The sequence below is a fragment of the Syngnathus scovelli genome, chromosome 2, assembly GCF_024217435.2.
Source record: "Syngnathus scovelli strain Florida chromosome 2, RoL_Ssco_1.2, whole genome shotgun sequence".
Classification (NCBI taxonomy): Eukaryota; Metazoa; Chordata; class Actinopteri; order Syngnathiformes; family Syngnathidae; genus Syngnathus; species Syngnathus scovelli.
In genome coordinates this window covers 15068630-15091820 of record NC_090848.1, presented here as the reverse complement: position 1 = coordinate 15091820, position 23191 = coordinate 15068630, and the positions used below count along the sequence as shown (strand labels likewise).

Below are 23191 nucleotides of genomic sequence, written 5' to 3'. Positions count from 1 at the left end.
AGCCACTTTCTCGGGCAACGCTGGCAGCAAAGCGTTAACATGCTCCTCAGACATGCGCGAGTGTCAACGTGAAAGACACATGCATTTTTTAAAATTCATTTTCTGTACCACTGATCCTGTCCAGGGGTTGTCTGCCACTCAGTCACAGAACATTGTCAGTTTAGACTTTGGCTCTCACACCGGCTGTCAGTTTTGTGAACAGTTACAGAACTATTTGGCCTTGCCAAAAACGATTCTCACTTGTTCTTAACTTGCACACCCCTAAAAAGTTGTACAAAAATTGTTTCACAGTACAGCGACTATAATATTGCAAGTGGCCACTAAGATATCAACTTGAATCGGTAAAAACATGTTAAATAAAAAAAAAATATTTTGCCTGTCATACTGAAATATCTAAAGAATTAGCTAAAAATCATCGCTTAACCAGAAATTAAACATCTTCATATCCGCTGAAAGGAACTCTCAGTAAGTACTAAGTGCCTTTAGAATTGGAGCAATATTTTTATAATTTGCATTTGCAAAATAAGTTTAAACTCTCTCACAAAGGCCATTTTCACTTTTTCAATGTCAAGAAATGGGGAAATCTAACACCACTTTGATTTCATCTGCAAAGTTCCCCAAATAAGAGGCAAAACTTTTTGTCAGGAACGGAATGGAGCAGGGCGACCAAATGCAGCTTGGACCAGGGTTTATTGAGGCAAAAGGTAGTTGGAAGGGAGGTAGGTGGGGAACCGAAGACACAGACGGGGAATAGAGACTCACGGCCAGCAAACAGACAGACCGACCGACCAACATAAGTCCATTTGGACAAGGTTAAAATACTGACCGTGAGCCTCCAGACAGACCGAGGGAAAACCAAACGACAGGAACACTGGGCACGGATAGGGACTGAACAGAACAGTAGACACCGACAAGGAGGAACACACGGGCGGGGTTTAAATACATGAGACAACGAGAGGGAGCAGGTGACAGACATTACGGTAAACAGAGGGGTGTGGCTGGGTGAAGTTGCCGGCCGAGAGTGCTCTGGCACGGCACGTGCCATTTTTCTTACTTTAAGATGGTTCTTTTAGGTTATATATTAATTTATTGCATGACCGACATATAAAACAAAAATTTAAACACCAAAATGTTCAAACCAAACCAATCCCCCAAATTGTCTTTACAATCATACACTGTATGTGAGTCTAAACACAGCATTCTGATTATTATTGCATTTGTGGAAGGGGGAGCAGATTGTGCCCAAGAGACTAAATTTTAATCTCTCATCACATGGCTGCTTGAAAACTGCATTCATGTGCTTGCTGAGTGCGATTCTTCTCTTAAGACCACTGCTATCAGTTGTCAGGTGTGCCTGCCAGAAAAGGTCACAGCCTGCTGTGCTAAGTGGGTGTTTGCACACCTTTAAATGTCCATATATGCCGATGTGAGCGCTTACAGAGAAAATGCTTCATGCCCTTTGCTTTCTCATTTAGAAATGAAATAAAACTCCATTTATTCAGCAACGTAAGGTGGTTGGTGAATCAGCTAAAAAAAAACAAGGCCATTTCTTTTCTAAAATAATGCCTTGAGACAAATGGAACTATACTCCACTGATAAAATGGCTTTAGTGCTATTGTGTAATATTTATATTCTTACCTCCAATGCTCGATCTCTCTGGATGCAAGATTTTTAGTCCAATCAGATCTCAGCCACTGCATGCTGCCATAATAATATAATCTGCACTTCAGAATCAGTAATGCTTCAAACTATATTGGCAATGAGACAGTTGCTTTCACCAATCAGGTTACTCAGTTCACTCAGTCATGTTAGAATGTTCCTGCGCTCCGGTTGGTCAGAGCAGCCAAGTTTGGGTAGCAAAACACATCTGTAGCAATCTCATCTGCACATATTTATTACATCCAATAATCAGCATGCATTTCATGTAAATGTATGCTTTGTCATGTGATTAAATACATTTAATAAACTGTTACATAAACAGCACAGTCGATTTTGTATTAAGTGGTGGGATACGTTGGATTCTTAGGTCTGTGAATAAAAGTGCACGCCTCACTACTGAAATATATGATTTATTTCGGGGTGGAGGTAATCACAGTAACGTTAAGGCATTCTAAAATAAAGATTTCTAAAAGAATATAATTACAGACCACATATGGTGCTTCTTGCCATTAGTAAAACAGACATGCCCAGACATGCTTTGGTGAAAAACATCTTCAGTTTACTCAGATTTGAGTGAACAGCCTTTTTGGAATAGCCTTTTAAATGAAATGGCCATTTTGTGTCTATCCATATTAATAAAAAACACAATAACAAAACATAAATTGCAGAGAGACATCAGTGAATACATTCAACTGAATCAATTGTTTCAGCACACAACAACGATCTTGACAAAGGCAATAGAGGCAACAACAGGAAATTGCACTTTTGATTCAGTATGGAGTCAGAGCCAGAACAGAAACAAACATTTACCTACGGAACCCCAATAAAGGTCGGACTTGGTCTAAACTTTACAAAGATTTACACCTAACAACAACAAACAAGTCTGCATGATTTAACAATACAAATGTTTCTTTACATTTCGTTAATTGCACATTTACAGAATTATTTTTTTTCCTTTCTTCTCACAAAGGGTAACGTCATAACATATGTAAATCTCAGTTATGTTTTCTGTATATACAGTAACACTTCTTTGCTTCCAAAAGATGACTCATTTAGATTTGATGGGCACCACAGTTAAAAAAAAAAAGTGTAAAGCAAGGAGTGGAAAAGTTTCTTTTTATTAACAACTCATTTGTTGTCTTCCTGTTTGTGTCTACTTGCTGAGTGAGCAATCAGTTTACGCTTGTTTAAATCAGTGAATGTATACAGGGTGTTGCTGTATGAGCTATTTTGAGATGCACGGATCAATGCGAAATTAAAGGGAATTTTCTTTGTTATTTTACTCATATTGTCTGGAGACATACTGTTGAGACATAAAGACATATGGATTTCTTTTTCGCATTTTATCAAATAGTTAAGGGTTTCATCGATTGGCAAAGCAGCTACCACAGCTAGCCCGTGCTCATTAGGAGTGATTTTCAAACCTGGTAATTCTACTGTGAATAGAGAAATACAAACCATTACTTAAAAAAAAAAGTTACTATATTAAATTGACAAAGGCTGTATTGATGTTTGAAATTTGATATTCAGGAGCTTGAGTATCTGCAACAGGGCTGTGTCAAACAGCAAATAATATGACTAAATATGAAAAAGATACTGCTGATTATTGAGCAGGACAAATCAAGTCATAAGACATTTTTGTTAACACAACAAATCACGTTTGTTTAAAAATTGGCGGATCCTAAATTGTCTAAAACTATGCTAGTGTTTTATTTTTTGTAAGTGTCGCAACCAACGCACCATCGGGTGTGAGTCTCTTTTATTTTAAATTAAGTGGGGAGGTTTCGGCTACTACAATACAATGAGCAGTAAATGTCATGTACAGTACAACATGTACTGTGTGTAGATGGTGTGCTGACTTTTTGATGGGATGGGCAGCGGGGACACCTCTGTTGTTGCAACTCCTTGACCTTTGACTTTATTAGTTTATATGACAAGTGGACCAGCCACTACATCTTCAATAGTGTGTTAGCATTAGTTTCACTGCTAAAATTCTTGTTCAGTTGTCAGCAACACAAAAGCCATCAGAGGTTTATTTCACAATTATTCACAATGAGGGTCCGAGTTCTGGAATGTTTCCGAATCCATGACAGAGATGGACTAGTAATGGTAATGGTGGTGTTGCTGCTTTGTGTATTCCAGCATGGTCCAATGGAATCAATAGGCAGTCTCCTTAATAACGTTGGTGGAGAGGGTGTGGTTGCTGGAGATGCTGAGAGAGTGGCGGGTCATAGGGCCAGAGCGCCTCCTGGGGGAGTGACGACAGGGCATGCACAAGTGGCGCAGCGTGGAGAAGAAAATCTGGCGGAAGGGGGCCGAAACCAAATTGTAGAGGATGGGGTTGATGGCAGAGCTGACGTAGAACAGGACGTTGGTCAGCATGTAGAAGTAGTGGTAGAAGTCATACAGGTTACTGAGGGAAATTGGAAAAGACAGTTGGAGTCATTGCCACTTTCTGGAAAACCTCCACATAGCAAGTTTTATTTTACTTGGAAATGAATCATAACACAATCTGTCGTCTCATTACATATTGTTCAACACTCAATCACTCAAACTCTGTCCACTTTGTTTCCTAGCCTCCAAATGTTGTGGTATCAAAGATTAACATTTAATACATTTATGGGCTGTTATGATTGTCAAAAATTTGAGTGATCATTGTATTCATGTTTTTCGTTCACGGAAGGGTGCCAACATGTGTACTTCCTTTAATTCTCTAGATGGCCAATGAACACATCATTTTGACTTCATGAGCTCACGCTCCTTCTATGCCGGTCCGCTGATTCTATTCGTCACCGTCTAATTTATTCCGAACAATACATGACAGAATAAGTTCAGATGACCTACACCAGTTCTTTTAAAAATAATCTCATCATGCGCTTCCTGCAATTAGTCACCTAGATTTAATTGGGCCGTACCATTTTTTTTTCCACCACACATTTCATTTTCTCATGCAATTTAACTGTATTTGTAGCCTGATAACAGAACACAGAGTTATAAAATGTTAAGATAGCACATTTTTAATGAAGTATGACTGTATACATTCAGTACAGTAGATAAAGATAGTCAGATATCCTGTCAGCTAACTAAAATCAGATACATTTTATTTGTATAGCACTTTTCATACTTAAAAAAAAATCAAAATAAAATGGTTTTTATAAATGAAAACAATATAAAAAAAATCTTATATCATGAAGAAGTTAGGAATTCTGTCTCTAGAAGCCGATGCATTATAGAAGATATAAGGTGTTTATAAAAGTCAGGGGTTTCCGCACACAAAAAATGACTCCTTAATAAATAGTTGCAAATCTTATGTGGAAAATGTTATCTCTCATCTTCAAATTGGGACAGCATGGAGGAACCATGTGACACTGTGGTGCACAGGCAATAAACACAGTAGATAGGTCAGCACACATTGATATGTTATGAACATGACACACCATCTCAATAACTCGAGTCGGCTTGATTGATCGCTTCTTTTGGTAGAGATGAAGGTCTGAGACATGGGTCTTGTACATGGGCGCACACAGTCAATGATGTGTGTGTCCGTTAGCATACAGGTGGACCATTAAAGAAGAATGAGGATAAGACAAGAACAACTGGGATTGTTTAGAGCTTGACCTTTTCATTATAAAGTTATACTCTCTGGATTGTGCTCATTAAGCAGAGGGTGGCACGTGCACCATTAGCATCAGAAGAACTTTGAACAGAATTTGAGCTGACAATTACGACTACACTAGAAATGGGATTAATGGAATGCTGATTCTTAATCATGTTGTCAACGATGATGAAAAATTGCTGTTAGCGTCAGCAGTACAGCTGGCTGTGTTTTTATGAATGGTGCCATGATAGAAAAAAGCCTTTTGATGCTTTGGCAGCAGTAGACTTGACGGTGCACTTAATTTGTGCATTTGAACGAGACAAAGCTCAGTGCAGGGTTTCAATGATTTTCCAGTTTTTCTTTACATTCTGTCACTGTCCAAAAAACATGAACGCAATCTGGATTAAGATTCATGATATAATATAATCAAAATTTACTCATTCACAGTCAAGAAATACAAAACCAAAACTATCTGCAAAAATTGCTAAACACTCTTCTGAGGGATGAGCTCTGATAGGTGGGAGCCCTCATTAGGAGAAAGCGACTTCCAACAGAGCAACATTTACGATCCAATTGTCATTAGTAAGTAATTACTTGCTAATGAAAATGGGATCTGGTTCATATGGAGCAGAAATTGCACTCCAAGGCTCCCCCAAAAACAAAACATGATAGACTTGTGATTTTCAGCGAGTAAAGGGCTATCAGCAAAAGTTAAAAAGCACTGGGCCCAAAATCAAACCCTGAGGCACACCGCACTTTTTATATACTATATATGCAATATATATGCACACGGACGCCTAGTCTACCAAAACAAGGCCCAGACTGTAGGCCGTGGGCTGCCAGTTATCCATCAATGCATTAAAAAACAAAAGAGAGATCCTTTTTCTTACAGGTAAGTAATTCTTATTTTTGACAGTTTGCTATGCTAGACCAACAACAAACAAACAAAAGAACTTTACACATAAACTCGCTGTACCTAAATTGACCCCAAAGATATAAGACGACTGCAAATTTAAAGGTAGAAGGAGGGATTTCTAAATGCTAATCATTTAACAAGAGCCAGGATCAGAATGTTAAATGGAGGTAATCCAATAAACAAGATGAATCCTTTCATTGGCAGCTCCTCTCAACGAATGACCTTCCAAGAGGCGCCTACAGCCAACACGCCTTGACGTATGTGTACATAAACGGTCATGTTCAGGCATGCAACGCTTGAGAGAAAAAAAATATATCACTCACTCGGACCAGTCGGAAACGTAGCAGAACATGAGGCGACGGGCGTGATAAGGTAGCCAGCAGACCACAAACGCTATGACCACCGCTCCTAAACGGAAATAATGCATGAGAAACATCAGACAACACGGAAGGCAGAAAATCTGACCAAAAACATAGTTGAACACTTCAACAAAATCTTCATTTCCTTGTCTTAGTTTATTTCTTTTTATTTTCTTATTTGAAGACACTAAACAATATCCAGCAGTTTTAGAACGGATTAACATTTTGTCTCTTGAGATGACGCTTGTCCTCTTACGTCATGTCAAGCAGTTATCAAACATTTTTGTTCTTTCAGTGTTTTATAATTTTCATGTTAGTATATATAAAAGCAACTTGTGAACAGATGAAACCAAATGCTTCCAAGGTACCAAATAAGTGTGATCAAATTGCTTGACGGACCTTTTTTTGTCGTCGATAACTGAATTTATACAAACACGCAACAATCCAACCACTCAACAGCATACTGATACTTAAGTTGATATTTTGTGTTTAAAAATATGAAATATTCTGAACTTCATTAGTCTGTGTAGTACACGTTGAGCATTTTTTTGTCAACCTGTATCTCATTGACATTTACCACAATCGCATGCCGCCGCCACTCAATGTAGCTGGAGTAGAAAATCAATGCAGCCCTATCTAAAAATAAATAAATAGAAATGAAATTAAATAGGCAGCAAGGGTGAAATGAGCTTAAGTAAGAAGGAGCTGCATGGCATTAAGTACAAATCAATTATTTGAATCACTGAATGGAACACAAGGTTGTTAAATATAGAGGGAAGAAAATTGCTTTCTCTGTGATTGTCTGTCTGTCTATCTATCTAACTCAGATGGGTGTGGTGCCCCCTCAAATGTAATTCATGGTGCAAAAGAGTACCTCTGAATTTTAAACGTCTCTGGATTGTCTCTCCAGCCTCCTCAAGGCAGACCTTCATCATTAAGTCAGGGGGAGGTTGCTCTCATTTATCTGCAGCCTTTTGCTTCACGCTCAGCCTCTCCCACTTCACACCGACAGTCAGTCATCAAATTCACCCACACTTCCTTTTCTAACACTTATTTCGAACGAAGAAGGGTGCACAACACGAGCTAGCAAAGGAATATAGGAAGTAGGAGGTTCATTAGTGACGTAAAGAGTGTAAGACTCAAGTAAGGATCACTAAGTCTTGACACTTTTCGAAGTTAAGATAAACTGTCTTAATATCTTTGACAGTCATAAATGTTTTTCATTCCAGTACGACTCTAATGAAAACTGAACAAAAAATAAATTAGGATGCCTCAGAATGACTCAGAAGACCTGAATTTAAAACCAGACAGCATTAACAGATGCCTGCTTTTTATTTCCACAGAAATTAACATCCATTATAGAGTTAAAATGTCTGGGGTGCTTCTGGAAAAGGTCGTGAAGGTTTTATTAAAAAAAGAAACAATAAAAAATAATAATAATGAAAAACTAGGTGTGGCAGTGTGGCTTATCAAAGCTGACATTGCGCAGGGCAGAGTTGACTTACGAAGCACGAGAACTCCATGGCGAAGCGACTGAGCCCGATTAGGTTCTACCGAGACATTGAGCATGGTGGGATTGCCGGCGATGATGCAGACGCGGTTGTCTTGCTCGGCTTCGTGGAACATCCGCAACAGTTGATTGGCGATGACTCCGTTGAGTGCCGAAATGGCCACCATGGGTACCACAAAGGACAAGAAGGCATTCACCTGTTCAGAAGTAGAACAATCACCATGTTAGGTTACCATCTATTTTATTGATGAGAGCCAATTTGGAATAGGCACAAAAAAATTCAGCTCGAAATTAACTTGTGTCACATTTTGTTTATCGTTGACTGTTAGATTTGCCTTTGTCATCTTTTTTTTTTCTAGAGGCATGGAAAACAAAAACAAAAAAAATCTAACTAAACCGAAAAAAATGTGGGTGCCGGAACTTTGTTGACCCATGCACTGAATTGAAGTCTTTGTTAAAAAATATGCTGTTGTGGCTGTGATTGGTAGCGATACAAGTACAACAATACACACACAGTGTTCTAAATGAAGACCACTCTGAAAGTGTCACTTCAATGTTATTACCATTGATGTATGGGATGCCATTAGATTGCACAGATGTAATCATTGTGACAAAAATCAATGAAATACCACACACACAGTACTACTGCAGAAAAGGAAAAGGGTGGACAGGATATAGAGACAATAGTGGAGGAAATGGAGGAAGTTGGACGTGTCGGCTGGCAGACAGCATGCCAAAGATAAATCAGTTTTACAAATTGCGTGATTGGGGTGATGATCTTAGAGAATTATAAGAAAGATTTACAAATATTTGGTTAAGCTTGAACCTACAGTTCCAATCTGGAGAATGCATGTGAGCAGCGAGGGAGGGATGTTGATGCAGGCAGAGACCACAGGGAATCATGGATGAAAAATGTTAATGGATTTAATGAACAGGAAGGCTGCCATGGAAAGGTTCTCTCAATCCAAGATGCGGAAGATTGATTGAAGCTGAAAGGGGGGAAGCTGCGGGCAAAGCAGCAAGACAAACGCTGGCGTCACAATGAGATGAAACCTCAGGTTGGAAAGGAATATTTACAGTCAGTAGCACCGGTAGGGGTTTAGAATAACGAATGACCTGCTGTTACTTGAGTTATAGTGCTTGAGTGGCTCAGACAAATGGCGCTGCCGTTTAGGCAAAAAAATAAAAAATAAAAAATCAAGGTTGAGCTGCACGTTCACAACCTCCCAATTTCACAGGTTTCAAACATGTTGATTAAGGCCACAGGCCACAATTTGTCTAATTTACCTTCTTGTCCCCGAAGATTTACGGCTGACCCCTAGTGGCTCTTCTATCATCCTCCATCTCAGATAAGAGCATGCAATGTTAAATGAGATTTTTCCAATTACTATAGATACTTAGAGGATCCAATTAGAGATTAGTTCTCCAGGATATTTTTGATGTGGTTGCTGTTGGTCAAAGTTGTATTCTACAAGGCGACAGGTGTTGATAATGATTAGAAAACTGGTTTCAAAGAGAACGTTGCTTTAGAAATGACATTGTTGTCATTTAACTGTATGAACAAAAACTGAAAAATTATCTGTTACGTTACATTTAAAGCCGAGCTGCAATATTGGATCGCATTGCTGTTGTGTAATTCGTGCTTGCAAAAAAAAAAAAAAAAAGAGCATTTACTCATTACAAATGAACCAAAAGTCGTGGTTCGTAAGTGGTCTGATTTTGTTGCCACAATATGGTTTGGAAATGTCAGTGCTGGTGCGATATATGTTGTTCACATGGGTGTGAAGGGAGGCTGGACATATTGTCATCTGGCATAGCTTGCCATCACATTTATCATTATTGTTATGTTTTGGCTCGGGGTGACGATACTCCGTTTTTATCTCTTTCTTCCCAACATTGTTGAGGATGTTCCTTTGTTTGGAGAAAGTGTAGCAAAAAGTCACAAAAAGCTAAAGAAAATCCAACAGTCTCTGCTCATTCACTTTTGACAGGTTGGAATTAGATGCATCATTCAGTCTTTTATGATCGAGGTGGCAGTGAGCAAAAGGGAAAATGCACCATATCGTATTCCAGGTCTGAGCCAGGATTCAATTTGGGTGTACTCTCACTCATTCTCCCCACATTCACCCAAACAACAAACAACTCACATTCATTCACACCTCTGCACAGTTTTGCGGATTTATTGAGCATAACAAACAAATGAGGGCGATCACCCGGGTGAAGAAAGAGAAAACATTCAGACTCTATACAGGAAGGCTAGAGTTGAGAGGTGGCACCGAACTGAACTGCGAAGCAGATGTGCTAACCACTAATTTGAACTCTTAATCTTCAAGTGCAGAAGCCTGAAAGCATCGTCTCAACTGAACTAAAGGACGGTCACAACCGTAAGTTGAAGTATAGAAATTGTTAGATTCTAATTTAGAACAATGTTCGAACGGAATGGCCGAAAAACAAAGAAAGATATTACTACACCCTTAAAACATCTCAGTTAAAAATTGGACTGAACTCGGAAATTGGAACAATTTGACAGGGTTGGTTTCAAATTGGTTTGTTTTTAACCCAGCTTCAGCATCACTACTGCTCACAATATACACCGGAGTGTTTTGCAAAGACATGTACATCTCATAAAATTAATCCTCATGTCTTTTTTGACATTCTCCCATCCTGATACCTTCTGCATAGCTTGATATAGATTTGAACCTATTGGGTCCGAATGACCTATTAATATGGAAGCCTTGAATCTCCACAGTACATGCGTATATCCAGTATATATTTGAAAATGACAAAAACACTGGCAACATAAGCACAGACATAAGCCACCAGAAGCAAACACTCTTGCTCGACCGCCACATGCTGTGTTGATCACAGCGATTCGCACCTTGTTTGGATGTTGCTCTCACTCGACTCTTCTTTCACAGGCTGACAACTATCACGAGGGGGTCCAGGGTGCCGCATGCAAGCTCGGTGTGAATTAACTCACTTCCATGTCTTTAAGGTGTGTCCGTATGGACAGAATCGTGTGAGTAGCAACACAGGGAAATGGGGTGCTGACAGACAGTTTCAGATTTTTTTTTTTTATTCTGTTAAATGTGCTGTTAAGCATTTTGAGCAAAATATGAGTGAATTTGTGATCAAATTTAGTAATACTGACCTTTACAACAGCTGTTACATTTTACGTGTGATGACACAAAGTGCCTCAGTGTGTCAACAAATGTTAAGTGTCTTCACAGTTCGACATGTTTACATTTTTCTGAATTGTACGGATGCTCGGTAATGCTCACAATTTCCATTCTCATCCTGGTGATCCAATGGTGTAACTTCAAGTTGAGACTGCCATGTTACTCTTCAATAAAAAAGTATGTCTGTGTTTTGATATCTTAAGATTGTTATTGAATATTAAAAATTAATCTGTGCTTTTTCAACACTAACAATTTAAATGGCGTAAAAAAAAAACAAATTGACAAATTGAGTTGTTGCAGGTTTCATCAAAAACTATCATGTTTCCAAAATTTTACATTTTCTCAACTTAACACCAGATTTCTAATGTTTGATTGATTGTGCCTTCTTGTTTTATTTTTCTTGTGTTGTTTACTTGTATGTACATTGTGAACTATGTCTTGTCACCGTGGGATAGTGGGAACGTAATTTCGATCTCTTTGTGTGTCTTGGCATGTGAAATTGACAATAAAGCAGACTTTGACTTTGACTTTGATGTCACGTGTATAAGTTCTGTATGATGTTCTCCAAAATAGTATTTTCATTTACAAACAAGACGAGTGACATGCAATAGAAATTGCAGGGATATAAATGTCTACAAACTTTAATATATCTTTAATTTTTCCCCAAATATGCTTATTTGGTTATTTGAAGAATCTAAATCACAAGTGTCAAACTGATCATCTCAATGTGGTGTGATGGAGGAGGGAAAAATCTCAAACATGTATCATATTAATCAAAATCAACACAAACCCAAAGTGTTTCTCAGAGCAGGTGATAAAAGACAACAAATGCTTAGACTCAGGCAGCCTAAACTGACCTTCTCTGTTTCGACTGCAGTTCTAGTCTGAAAAGAGGATTATAAGTCATGTTATGGCTGAAAACGTGCGGCTCTCAGGACACTCATTTCATTTATATGGTTTCACCTTAATGGATGACACCAATGGAGGAAGAGAAAGAAAAAGCTGCACTTCCAATGAAGCCTTTTACAGTAGTGGTTTGAAATGCAGCGTATAAAATAATTACATAAGATAAGGCAGAATATAAAAGCATCGAAAGTCACCACACAGCTGAGGAAAAAGATTTCCTGTTCACCCTGCCATCACAAACATTAAATTTAACACTTATTTATCTTCCTCCTCGGCATGAGGCATAAAAGTGAAGCGCGGCTGAAATAAAAGCAATCGAGATATATGCTACTTGCCAAATACAGACGACGCTCTGCATTTAGAGTCGTCTGCATCGCTGCTCCATGAAGTCAAGCGGTTGTACATGTTCACTCACTGACAACTGGGATAATATTTGGAATGTATCCATTAGTCTCAGTGTTATGTTAAAGCTTTTCTATGACAAAGCACATTAGGAGACTAACTTGCGGATGGCTCCCAGAGGCACCTTGAAATGTTTTAACGTTCCGGACCACACATAAGTTTGCCGTTTTGGTAAATCTTATGGTTTGGTCTTTTGTCATAAATGATTCCACAATTATCCTATGGGTATTGGAGTTGCCTTCCCATCTTTCGTCAACAATTGTACTGTACCATTATAATTAAAGTAATTACTATGTCCACCCTGGACTGGTTGGCAGTTAATTGAAGGGATCATTCAGATAAACAGCTGTTCACACATGCGGGTAATATTAAGACTTCACGGAACCTAACTGCGTGTTTTTGTGAGGAAGACTATCCCACAAAGACTCGCAAAAGCACAAGTAGAACTTGGAAATGACACATAGGAAGGCTGGAGCACAGCAGGACATCTTGACTTTGTGTATTAGAATTGATTCCTCTATCATTGAAAATACAGCTTATTGTATTGAATTGTTTGTTGATCAAGGAAATAATGTTAAATGCACATCCTTGTCAAAAGCAGCATTTTTTGTTCTGTTCATGATTTTCTGGTAGCTTTTGAGGTCAAATCTTGTGAGATTCATTTCCTCGCAAAAAGAGCTTGCTTTGAAGGAGGCGATTCAGGAATCTGAACGAACTCTGCCATAAGACAGGGACAAATGGAAAGCGTCAAGTGCATGATGGGCCAGTGAAGGGCATTTGTAGAAGCAAAAAGCAGGTTTGCATGGTGACGGCGATGGATGTGCAAGGAAACCAATTGGTGTTTTGCGTTAGGGATTTCATCTTCCTTAAAGAAGTTAATGTCTGTAAATGTCCTAAACACTTCAATATTCCAAAGACACCTTGAACTCCCTTTTAATGAAGAAATTCAAAAAAAATTTTATCGCTTAATGGTCTAATTTCCTGTCTGGGGGTCTTTGCATGTTATTACCAGTAGAGGACCTATTTATTTTTTCCTGCGGCAGCGTGCTCTCATAAATGCTGTGACCCAGTTCTTTTTATCTAAATAAACATCGATCTCACTTTTAGTGGGGAATAATGCAAATATTTGCACAACTTGACATTGCTTGTACAAAGGCTCCATGCATACAATTATGGAACGTCACATATAGAAGCAATCGCATATCGGTGCATTTGGCCCTTGTTGGTCTGCCAGAGGATGCAACAGATGATGACAAATTACAGATTTCTAATGGAGAATGTAAACAGGATCGCCAACCTCATTAATGTCATGTTTTCAAATAAAATATGTTGGCATACTGTATGAGAAGTCTCTTTGGTCTGTTTGGAGCTTATGCCCTTTTGAGATACTTCCATTTGATGTATTGCTTGGAAGTCACTTTTGTCATTTTAATCAGGTACCAGCATCTAGCGTGTGCGCTTATCTATGATAACAACCCATTAAAGATGACATTGGGCTCGAGTAGGATAAACGGTTATAGCATTTTGCCGCACCTTTCTTCTAAATGACTTCATTTGTAAGTAGCACTAATTAAACCCCAGCAATCTCCCTTCATTTAGTGATCTCAGTACTGTTTGGATGTGACTTTGTTAATTCTAGGACTGTTCCTGATTTTAGGAATAGACTGGTTGATTCCTTGTGACTGTTTCACGATAATAATAGTATAAATTAATTTGATTAATTGGTGATTTTCAGGTGCTTTGCATCAGCATCCCTGGTGATAAAGCGGCACTAGGACATTGCATCATTTTTTTTCTCCCTGGGCAGATGATGTAAAGTTGGCTATAGGGTGATCAAAGATCTGTGAATCATTCTTCCTGCCTGCACCCTGACCATTCTTTTAAAAATGTATGATAAAGGTGATAATAATCATACTATTATAAATGGTTTCAATTAATTAATGACTGAGCATCGATGCATGCATAATTATGAATGAAATATGAGGACATTCACCAGAAGCCTCTTATGCTCTTTGGTTACTATGGCAAACACATTGGTGTTTCCTCATTAGCCATTGTAACATCCACATGGTTTTGAAACGGTTCCTTCTGGCAACAATAAAATTAATTTGAGGGAATTCAAGTGTTTTGCTTGTGATCCGACAAGATCTAGCTGGGTTCCTGTTAAGGATAACCACCCACGAGGCAACCGGACATCATGCAGTCAGGAATGATGTTGAACAACTACTTTCTACTCTACCAACAAAGAAAGAGCTCAAGTATTTGCAGAGGCGATTAGTTTAAGTGACTGTGATGGTTATACACTTAACAGGCATTCATCAAGTATCTCTGATTGTGTTCAGAATTTGAATTCTGGCAGTTGTCCTTGTTGGTGGGACTAGTGATCAAATATCAGCATCAAATTTACAAAGTGGTTATGAATGAAACATCTGCAGTGGCTTTTAAATGTGTGGTCTTTTTTTTTTTGGAATACCTGTGTAATGTGTAGACAGCATGAAGCAGGTGAAAGCAGTGATTATCTCAAGTCGTTATTCCTCCTGTGAGCTGGGTCACGCATTTGACACCTCTTGCCGTGTTACCATGGGTCTACAACGTGAGCTGAGAGTAAACCATCACTAAGTGGAACTTGGCAAATTAGGTTGTTGACCTAATTCTGAGAGAATGTAACTCTGCATTGAGATGCTTTCATGGGTGATAAGGGGGAGTATCACTTAATGTCAGAGACAGATTACAAGTCATTGAAACTTTCAAGGAATGTGATATGGAAAAGCGGTAAACTCTTAAGAACAGTATAGTTTTAGCAACCGATGGTTTGCTTGAAACTGCATGCTCCTAATCATGGCGTACACACATCCTTTTGACATGTAGCTAAATATGAAACAGCTCTCAGGTTTTGATGACATAAGTAGTAAACAATGCAACAAATATACGCATATTGTTCCATGACTATGAAACTTGTTTACCCCACTCTCCCTTGTTTTTTTTTCCCCATCAAAGAAACTCAGTGATGTCAGGTTTTACCGTTCTGTCTCCCTCTGTTGGTCATTGTTTCTTATGCCTCTTAAAAGGGTCGTAACTATTAAATGAATCCGGTCCACTCATGCATGTGCAATGACAGTAAATTCCATTCCATACCTCTGTTGTCAGTCAAAGCTGATCATTATTATCTGTGTGAAGGAAAAAGATTTAAAACACTACATTTTTATCATTAAATTGTGCAAGTTGAAATCAAAATGCCTTCAGTGAGTGTAGATCAACATAATACTGTACAACTGGGACCTAATAATGACAATTAAGGCATTTATAGTTAGAGGCATAAATCGCTGACAGGTATCTATTTCAAAACAGGAACAGATGTTCAAGTGCCCAAATGTGCAATGGTAATCCTGATAGGGAAGGTAAAGAATGCTGACTGCACATATTTTTTATGCTAAAACAGCAAATGGTACGGTATATTGCTTGCCAACAGAAATGACAAAATAGGTGCCGAAATTTGCAGAGAACAGAGAATGTGTGTTCGTGAGGAAATAAAGGACAAATAAGGGGGGAATACATGACTGCATACTGAAAAATAATATTGTGGTACCGTATTGGGTTTTGTCCACACTTGACATGTACAACCATGAATAATAACAAAATGGACATTTTAGGATGCAATCCAAGCAATATCTGAATTTGTTTTGCAAATGATTGGGACTTTAACTTTAACTTCATCTTTTTTGCACAAAATGAAAGTGTAGACACAGCAGGAGTCCACTCTGTGCAATAACGACAAAAGTGCCTGAAGGTGGACAGGCCTTTAAGTGCACACAGCGGTCCTCAAAACACACTCAAGGTTATATGTTAATATCACCTATCCCTATTCTATCGCTGTCCAGGTTCATTTGGTAGCTTATCCCAGCAGATTTCAAGTGAAATGTGGACTACATTCCAGACTGGTCGTGAGTCAATCACAAGACTAGATCAAGAATGGCATGGACAGTCACTGAGTGGGAAACATCCCTGCTCCACCTGCACACCATCAGTGACAAAATGTTGAAACGGCTTAACTGAGTTCAGTTCAATTTTCTCAGCATCCTGTAGCCTTTCGCAAAAAAAAAAAAAAAAAAAAGGACTCTTGCAGAGTTATTTTATTAGTCCTCTTGCAACCTTCCTACTCCAGTTATGTTTACGCTTTCCAACTTCTGGGAGGTCATCTCAAATCAAATTAAATGTTTTTAGTGAAAGAAAAATATCAAAAGGCACCCAATCGAGACAATTTTTGGTTGTTTGATTAAATTCCTCCCACCTAATTTAATTTACTTAAAAAAGAAAAAGAAATACTTTAAAAAAGAAGACAACTCTCCAAAAATACTCAACTTGATATTGCACTGTAATTATTACTTATTCTGTTCAAAATAAAGTAAAAAAGAAAAAAAAAGGACAACAGCTATAAAGAGTCCAAAGTTTATTTATTTGGTGTATATTGCATTATTTAGTGTATAGTTCATTTGTCTTATATAGAGTCAATGAAATCCCTACAGTACATCAAACACCTTCTGGATTTTCACGACACTAACATGCAAAGATGAAGACATACAAAGGGAGCTCCAATACCCAAGAAATCGTAGCATATGGAGGGAATGACACATTTTTGGAAATGTACACAATAAAAAACTGCCTGCTGCCTTCTCGCTCCCAAATAGTTCAAATGTTCCCACACACAAATCCTCTCTGACCTCTCGAGCTTGACAAAACATGCTTGGAGTGTTTGGAAAGCTTACAACGGCATACACAGCATCCTCTCTCACTCTAAAAAAATAAAATAAAAAGTTATTCCAATGATTTCATCACTTCCTGCTTCCCACCATAGTTGCCCAAATGTCCTCAGATTGGAATGAAGTCGAAGAGATTTTATTATATAGAGTTGTGGACATAACATCGATGATCATTTCAATTTTATGAAACATCCTTGTGTGGTCAAAAATGCCTCCCCTCGGATACTGCCTATTTGCTGAGGCCAATGGCCCTCATAAAAAGCATCAGAGGATAAAAAATTGTTAACTGGTTTATTGCGTCAGTGGAGTGGTGAGCTGTTGTGAGTTCACACTGAGGTTGCTTCAGTGGAAAAAAGCTTGTAGCTTTTTCGGATGTGGCTGTGAAGTTAATGTGCGTCACAAAACGTGTCATCACCCTTATGGTGAGGTTTATTGAGGCAAAATAGGCTTGGTATGTATGCAAATGTATATTTGCCTGTTTCTGACAGTCCCTATCATCATTCAAACAGTGTAGTAGGCATGACGACTGTGCACATTTTTCATTTGATTTTCCAATAGGAGGAAATCTGGTATCTTGTGTTGAATTTGTCCCGTGACCAAACTGATAATTTACCTATATGTAAAATGAACATTCCAGTTGAAATAAACTGAAATGCTATTATTCCGTTCCAGCTTCTAAAAAATACCACTGTACTGTGAACTAAACAAGTACATAAAATGAGAATGAAAATAATTAAAGCAACTCACCAAATGGATTCAACACAATGAGGTGTGCCATTCTTGGGTAGAATTGAAACAGACAGACTCTGATAGTATTAAACTCTCAGAACTCCCATCGAGCACCAAAAGCCTCAAACACATTTTAAGAGCCTGCTAATGGAAAAGTCTAGAAATAACAATTATCATCCAGTTGGTTTTCCCCAATCTTGCTTGAACTCCAAGATTTTGTACGACGAACCGTATTATTCTCAAGCTTGTTTGTTGAATTCCAAATTATGCAACCTCAGTGACATTTGACTTTTGAGTTTTGATTGTACTTGTCTGGAGGATTTTGGATACAAATATTCAGTTAGTTGCTACTGTACTTTTAAAGTTAGAAGTTCAGTGTCCTACCTTCCAGTAGTACGCTTAGGAAAACAACAGCAATAGCAGATAAAACAGAACAAAAAAAAACCCCACTGGAGTAGGACACCTGCAGTAGACAATCTTGATGAAGCTCAACCTTACAAACCATTTGGCGGCAATCCTGCAAGTTAATGTTCCGTCTCCACCCCTCTGGCTTCATTGCAAGGCTCCAGCTGGGTGACAAAGCACCCACAGACCAAGTCACCTCATCATTACTTGCTCACCATCTTGTTGGTCTACAAATTCAACACCAAGTTTGTGCATTAGATATAATCACAGGTAAATTGGACCAATACACAACTTCAACATGTGTCAAGGACACAAAGTGGCCTTGTAAAATATTGCTATGCTCTGCTATAAAGAGAGCTTCTGCAGTCGGGGAGTGATAAATGCTGTGTATGCAATACATTCACACTGATTTCTATGAGCTTAATTTATGTAGCATTTGAAATATGTTGTATGTTATGGGTGGTAAGCCGCCAGTGAATTTCCTAAAACTCTGGGAAGACGTGACGGCATTACGGATTTTGCTGAATAAAGGATGAAGTGTAATGTAGGCTGACACGAGTTCATTCACTTCTGACATTGAGCCATTGTGGTGCTTTTTTCAAAAAGGTCATTTAATTAATGTCACCATGACTAACTCATGAATCGTGGTGGGCAATTTTGAGCCTATCTATAAAAGTGTGCAGTACTTTGATGATCTGAATAAGAATAAATTTAGCCTTGACAGCGGTTTGCAATCTACTGGGTGCCTTCAACATTGTCATGAACAATACGAATCAGCAGTTCGTCATATTAATTAGAGTTTAACACTTTGTAGAGTTTTATTTATTTTGTAGAGCAGTGCATGCAGAAAATGGATGGCTTCAGATTTCGTGTCACTTAATTCTATCATCTCTAAAGTCAAACGCTTCAAAAGATTGTACAACCTGAAGATCAATGCACGCTTCTGAAGTCAATTAGAAACGGGGGTTTGAGGTCTAACGTTACAAATGAGTGAGCATTGGAAATATACAACAATATGGATTAAGTGTAAAAAATAATAAATATAGGGTCTGATCCACAGTCAGCGATGTTTAGTTTTCATGTCTCAGGAACAGGGGAATTTATCGTTTGACTGACATGTACGCAAATCATTGTTTTGTAACGTAATATAATTTAGCTATTATTAGGCCCATCATTTAAAAAAAAAAAAAAGTATGGTGATGTGATACAGCATGTTTTATATATATATAAAAAAAAGATGTACTGTCAGGTCACAGGATTGAGGACATGTGCAAGGAAGTGAGGCAAGATTACCAGGAATGAATAATAATATAAAGGAACACAAGGCAAAACAAGGTACCAAAATACCAAATAACCAAAATCAACAGGTCCACGATAACCGGGGTAAAACTAACTATACAAAGAGCAAGGAAACAGCATGACTTCAACATGGAGAGAACAGAATAGGAACTGGACGACATGACGGGAACAACACAACACTAACACCACCACCAACAACAACAACAACAACAACAACAACAACAACAACAACAACAACCAACACCGCCACCAACAACCAATACCACCACCAACAACTAACACCACCAAAAACACCACCAACACCACCTGGGGCTGACGAGACAGACATTGAGGAACAGAAACACAAGGAAAACATGACGATGAACAAATGGAACACAAACCAAAGTCTAAATCAAAACTACATAAACAATGACCATGACATCTACACGCTGTCCCTTTCAGATAAAAAATAAATCCAAGAGCACTCTGTCAAATGTGGTGAAAACCACAGGTGGCAAAAGTACTTAAAATGCTAAACTAACAAAAATTACTGAGGGGAAAAAATACACCTTATAGTTAAATGTGTCTTTTCAGATTAGACAGAGTTTAAAGCGGGTGTGTATGGTTCAGGGCCCAAAAGCAGAGACAAGGCAGAATTCCACTCAAAACCAGACTTTTATCTCAAAAGGACAAAAAAAGCAACTAAACAGTTGGCACAAGGAATCAACAAAGACACACCAAAACAGACACAAAGTTGCAAACCAGGGTACACTCAAAATACATGACAGTGACATAATGAGCCAACAGATGGAAAACATAACAAAACTAAAATGTAATCAATGCCGAAATCCACAAAACACAGAACATGACAAAGAATTTTGGAACACCAGAAGCTCAAGGTTTTTTTTCAGCTGGTAGACAACATCAATCATTCATAAATGCAAGAAAGAAAAAACGTTTTTTTTTTTTTTTTTTTTTAAAGAACCATGGTTCTTGCGTCTCCCAATCTGCTCGTGTCAAGAATTAACATAGTGCTGCTGTCACACAAATAGTGTCACACAAACAGCAGTGGTGCTGTGTTTTTTTTAAACGCCTCTCTATTGTCTGCCTTATAAGACCCCAAGGTCTCAATCGCTCAAGCTCTTCACTCTCAATTTAAAGTCATTTTGTTGCATTGTCATCGACTGAGGTTGAAAAAAGCAACAGGCCAATTTTGCCAAGGACTTAAAGCCTGTGGAGCATTAAAGGAACATTACAGGCTATTTGAATTCACATTTAACATTTTTATCTTGCCTGCTGAAATTTGTTTTCAAATGTCAAGAGTAGAAGCAAAAAGTAGTCTCATCTCTGGTGAAATCCATGCAAACCAAACACAAAGCATTCCTTTTGAATGCACTTCGCTATTCTTTTTATGGCTGAAATAATATTTACAAGCACATTAAAAATCTTGTTCTTAAGTGCTCCTCCTGCTTAGTGGTCAAATAACCAAACTGAGATGAAAATGTCAAGTGAAAACACGACAGCGAAACAGATGTCACCAGATAATGAAAATGCCAGGTTGCATAACCCACCTGGAGTACCGTCTTCATGGTGACAGGTGCCACGGTGGCGGTGCAGATGTTCTCTCCCTGGCGCGCCTCCTGGCCCATGATGAAGAGCATCGGCGTGGCCAACGCGAAGGAGGCAAGCCACATGCCGCTGATCAGCTTCTTGGTGCGGCTACGGGACATGATGCTCTTGGCTTTGAACGGGTGACAGATGGCCATGTAGCGTTCCACGCTCAACGAGGCGATGTTGAAGGCGGTGGCGTACGAGCAACTGTCCCGCAGGTAATAGTAGCCACGGCACACCGCGTCTCCGAACACCCACGGATAGTGAAACCAGATGAAGTTGTACAGCTCAATGGGCATGGAGAGGACGAGGATGAACAGGTCGGACACGGCCAGGCTGGCCAGGTGGTAGTGGACGGTGCTCTGCAAGTTCTGCAGACTCTTTTTGCTTAGGAGAGTGTACAAAGTGATGGAGTTGCCCAGCGAACCAACGGCGAACAGAAACAAGTAGATGATGGTCACGATCACTTTAGAATACACGTCCGTGTTCACTTCCAAGTCCTCCCTCTCTTCCGGGTCGAGATCGGCGGTGATGTTGGAGAAGAAAGAGTGATTTCCTAAAAGTATCTGCACCAGTGCGCCGGGGCGGTGCGCGTGCGCCTCGCGCCCGGAGTGCGTTAAGTTGAAATCCATGTCGGCATACAAACACACTCTGATACTGAGAAGGTTTTACACGCGCATCAGAGAGAGATGCAGTCCAGTATGGTTAGGACAGGGAGCAGCGCAGCTTTTATATTTCGCAACCAGGAGGCGTGCACCATGCAATTGGGCACTGCTGTGGTGACGCAAAACTAATTCATTTTCATCTGTCTTTTTCCCACGTGAAATGTCATCCATGGTGCAAAAAACAAACAAAAAAAAAAACAACAACAAACAAACAAAAAACACCCAAACAAAACAAATCACAACTAAACATTGTATTGTTTTTTTTCCCTCCATGTGCCTGCAGGTGACAAGATTGTGTCAATTACCGTATTGGCCCGAATATAAGACGGTGTTTTTTGCATTGAAATAAGACTGTAAAAGTGGGAGTCGTCTTACATTCGGGGTCTAGACATTATACCCATTCACAACGTTAGATGACCCCAGATATCTTCAAAGCGAATGCTGAACTTAACTCCCCAGGCCAAAGCGAACCCCTGTCACGAAGAATAAAAATAAAAATAGCGGTAGCAGTTTGCATTATTTTATTGCAATGTTTTTCCTTATTCAGATTTGTTTTAAGACTACAGTTACAGTTAGACCTTACTTTGATGGTTAATGCAGTTATTGCAATTTTGTTGATTTATCACAGTAGATTGGTTTATTTACATTTCAAAAACCAGAAGCCATTCATTTACAAATGTGATTGCACTTTAGTTTACATATTTAAATGTTCAGATATTAAGATGTGATAGACAGCTTTTGCATAATTTGAATGAGGCAAATCTCTTTCTCTCAAATATATTATTATAAAAATAATCAGGGTCGTCTTATATTCGGGCCAATACGGTATAGGTGGCAGCCCTATGGCACTCTGCTCGAACCTCCCTTTATGATAAACCGCCACTCCCAAACGCCCTCCCTCCTCACACACTGATAAAAAACCCATACTGCATTTGGCCATCATTTTCTTTAAAAAAAAATTCTGAATTGTGACTAAAGATATACTGAAACTGCAAAGAAGAAGGGAAAAGGGACCAAACTCAAATTGTGCATTGAACAAGTGGGAAAAAAGGGAACATAATTTGCAATATAACTGTATGTGAGCATAAGAAAATTATAATGAATGATCTCATCTACAAATACAATTTGGATACTAAACATAACAAGTGAATTTATTATTGACAATTTCAAACCAGCCCCCAACACTTTTATTTTTTTCCATACACAAACTAACTACA

At 38.7% G+C, this 23191-nt stretch overlaps 1 protein-coding gene across 1 annotated transcript; it reads right to left on the bottom strand.

Moving 5' to 3' along the window:
• Positions 1–2053: 2053 nt before the first annotated feature.
• ntsr1 (neurotensin receptor 1 (high affinity)) lies at positions 2054–22019 on the bottom strand. Its single transcript, XM_049754537.2, has 4 exons — positions 21270–22019; positions 8038–8239; positions 6497–6581; positions 2054–4072 (listed from the first exon to the last, which is right to left on the bottom strand). The coding sequence occupies exons 1-4, from the start codon at positions 21939–21941 to the stop codon at positions 3817–3819; spliced, it is 1215 nt and encodes a 404-aa protein (XP_049610494.1). The 5' UTR covers positions 21942–22019; the 3' UTR covers positions 2054–3816.
• Between the last annotated feature and the right edge of the window lie 1172 nt (positions 22020–23191).

Excerpts from the sequence above, each read along its gene's own strand:
- ntsr1 (XM_049754537.2), bottom strand. The coding sequence starts at position 21,941 with ATGGATTTCAACTTAACGCACTCCGGGCGCGAGGCGCACGCGCACCGC. Across the intron at positions 8,240-21,269 it reads CCATGAAGACGGTACTCCAG|GTGAATGCCTTCTTGTCCTT; the intron begins GTGGGTTATGCA and ends ACTTCTGAACAG. Across the intron at positions 4,073-6,496 it reads TACGTTTCCGACTGGTCCGA|TAACCTGTATGACTTCTACC; the intron begins GTGAGTGATATA and ends AATTTCCCTCAG.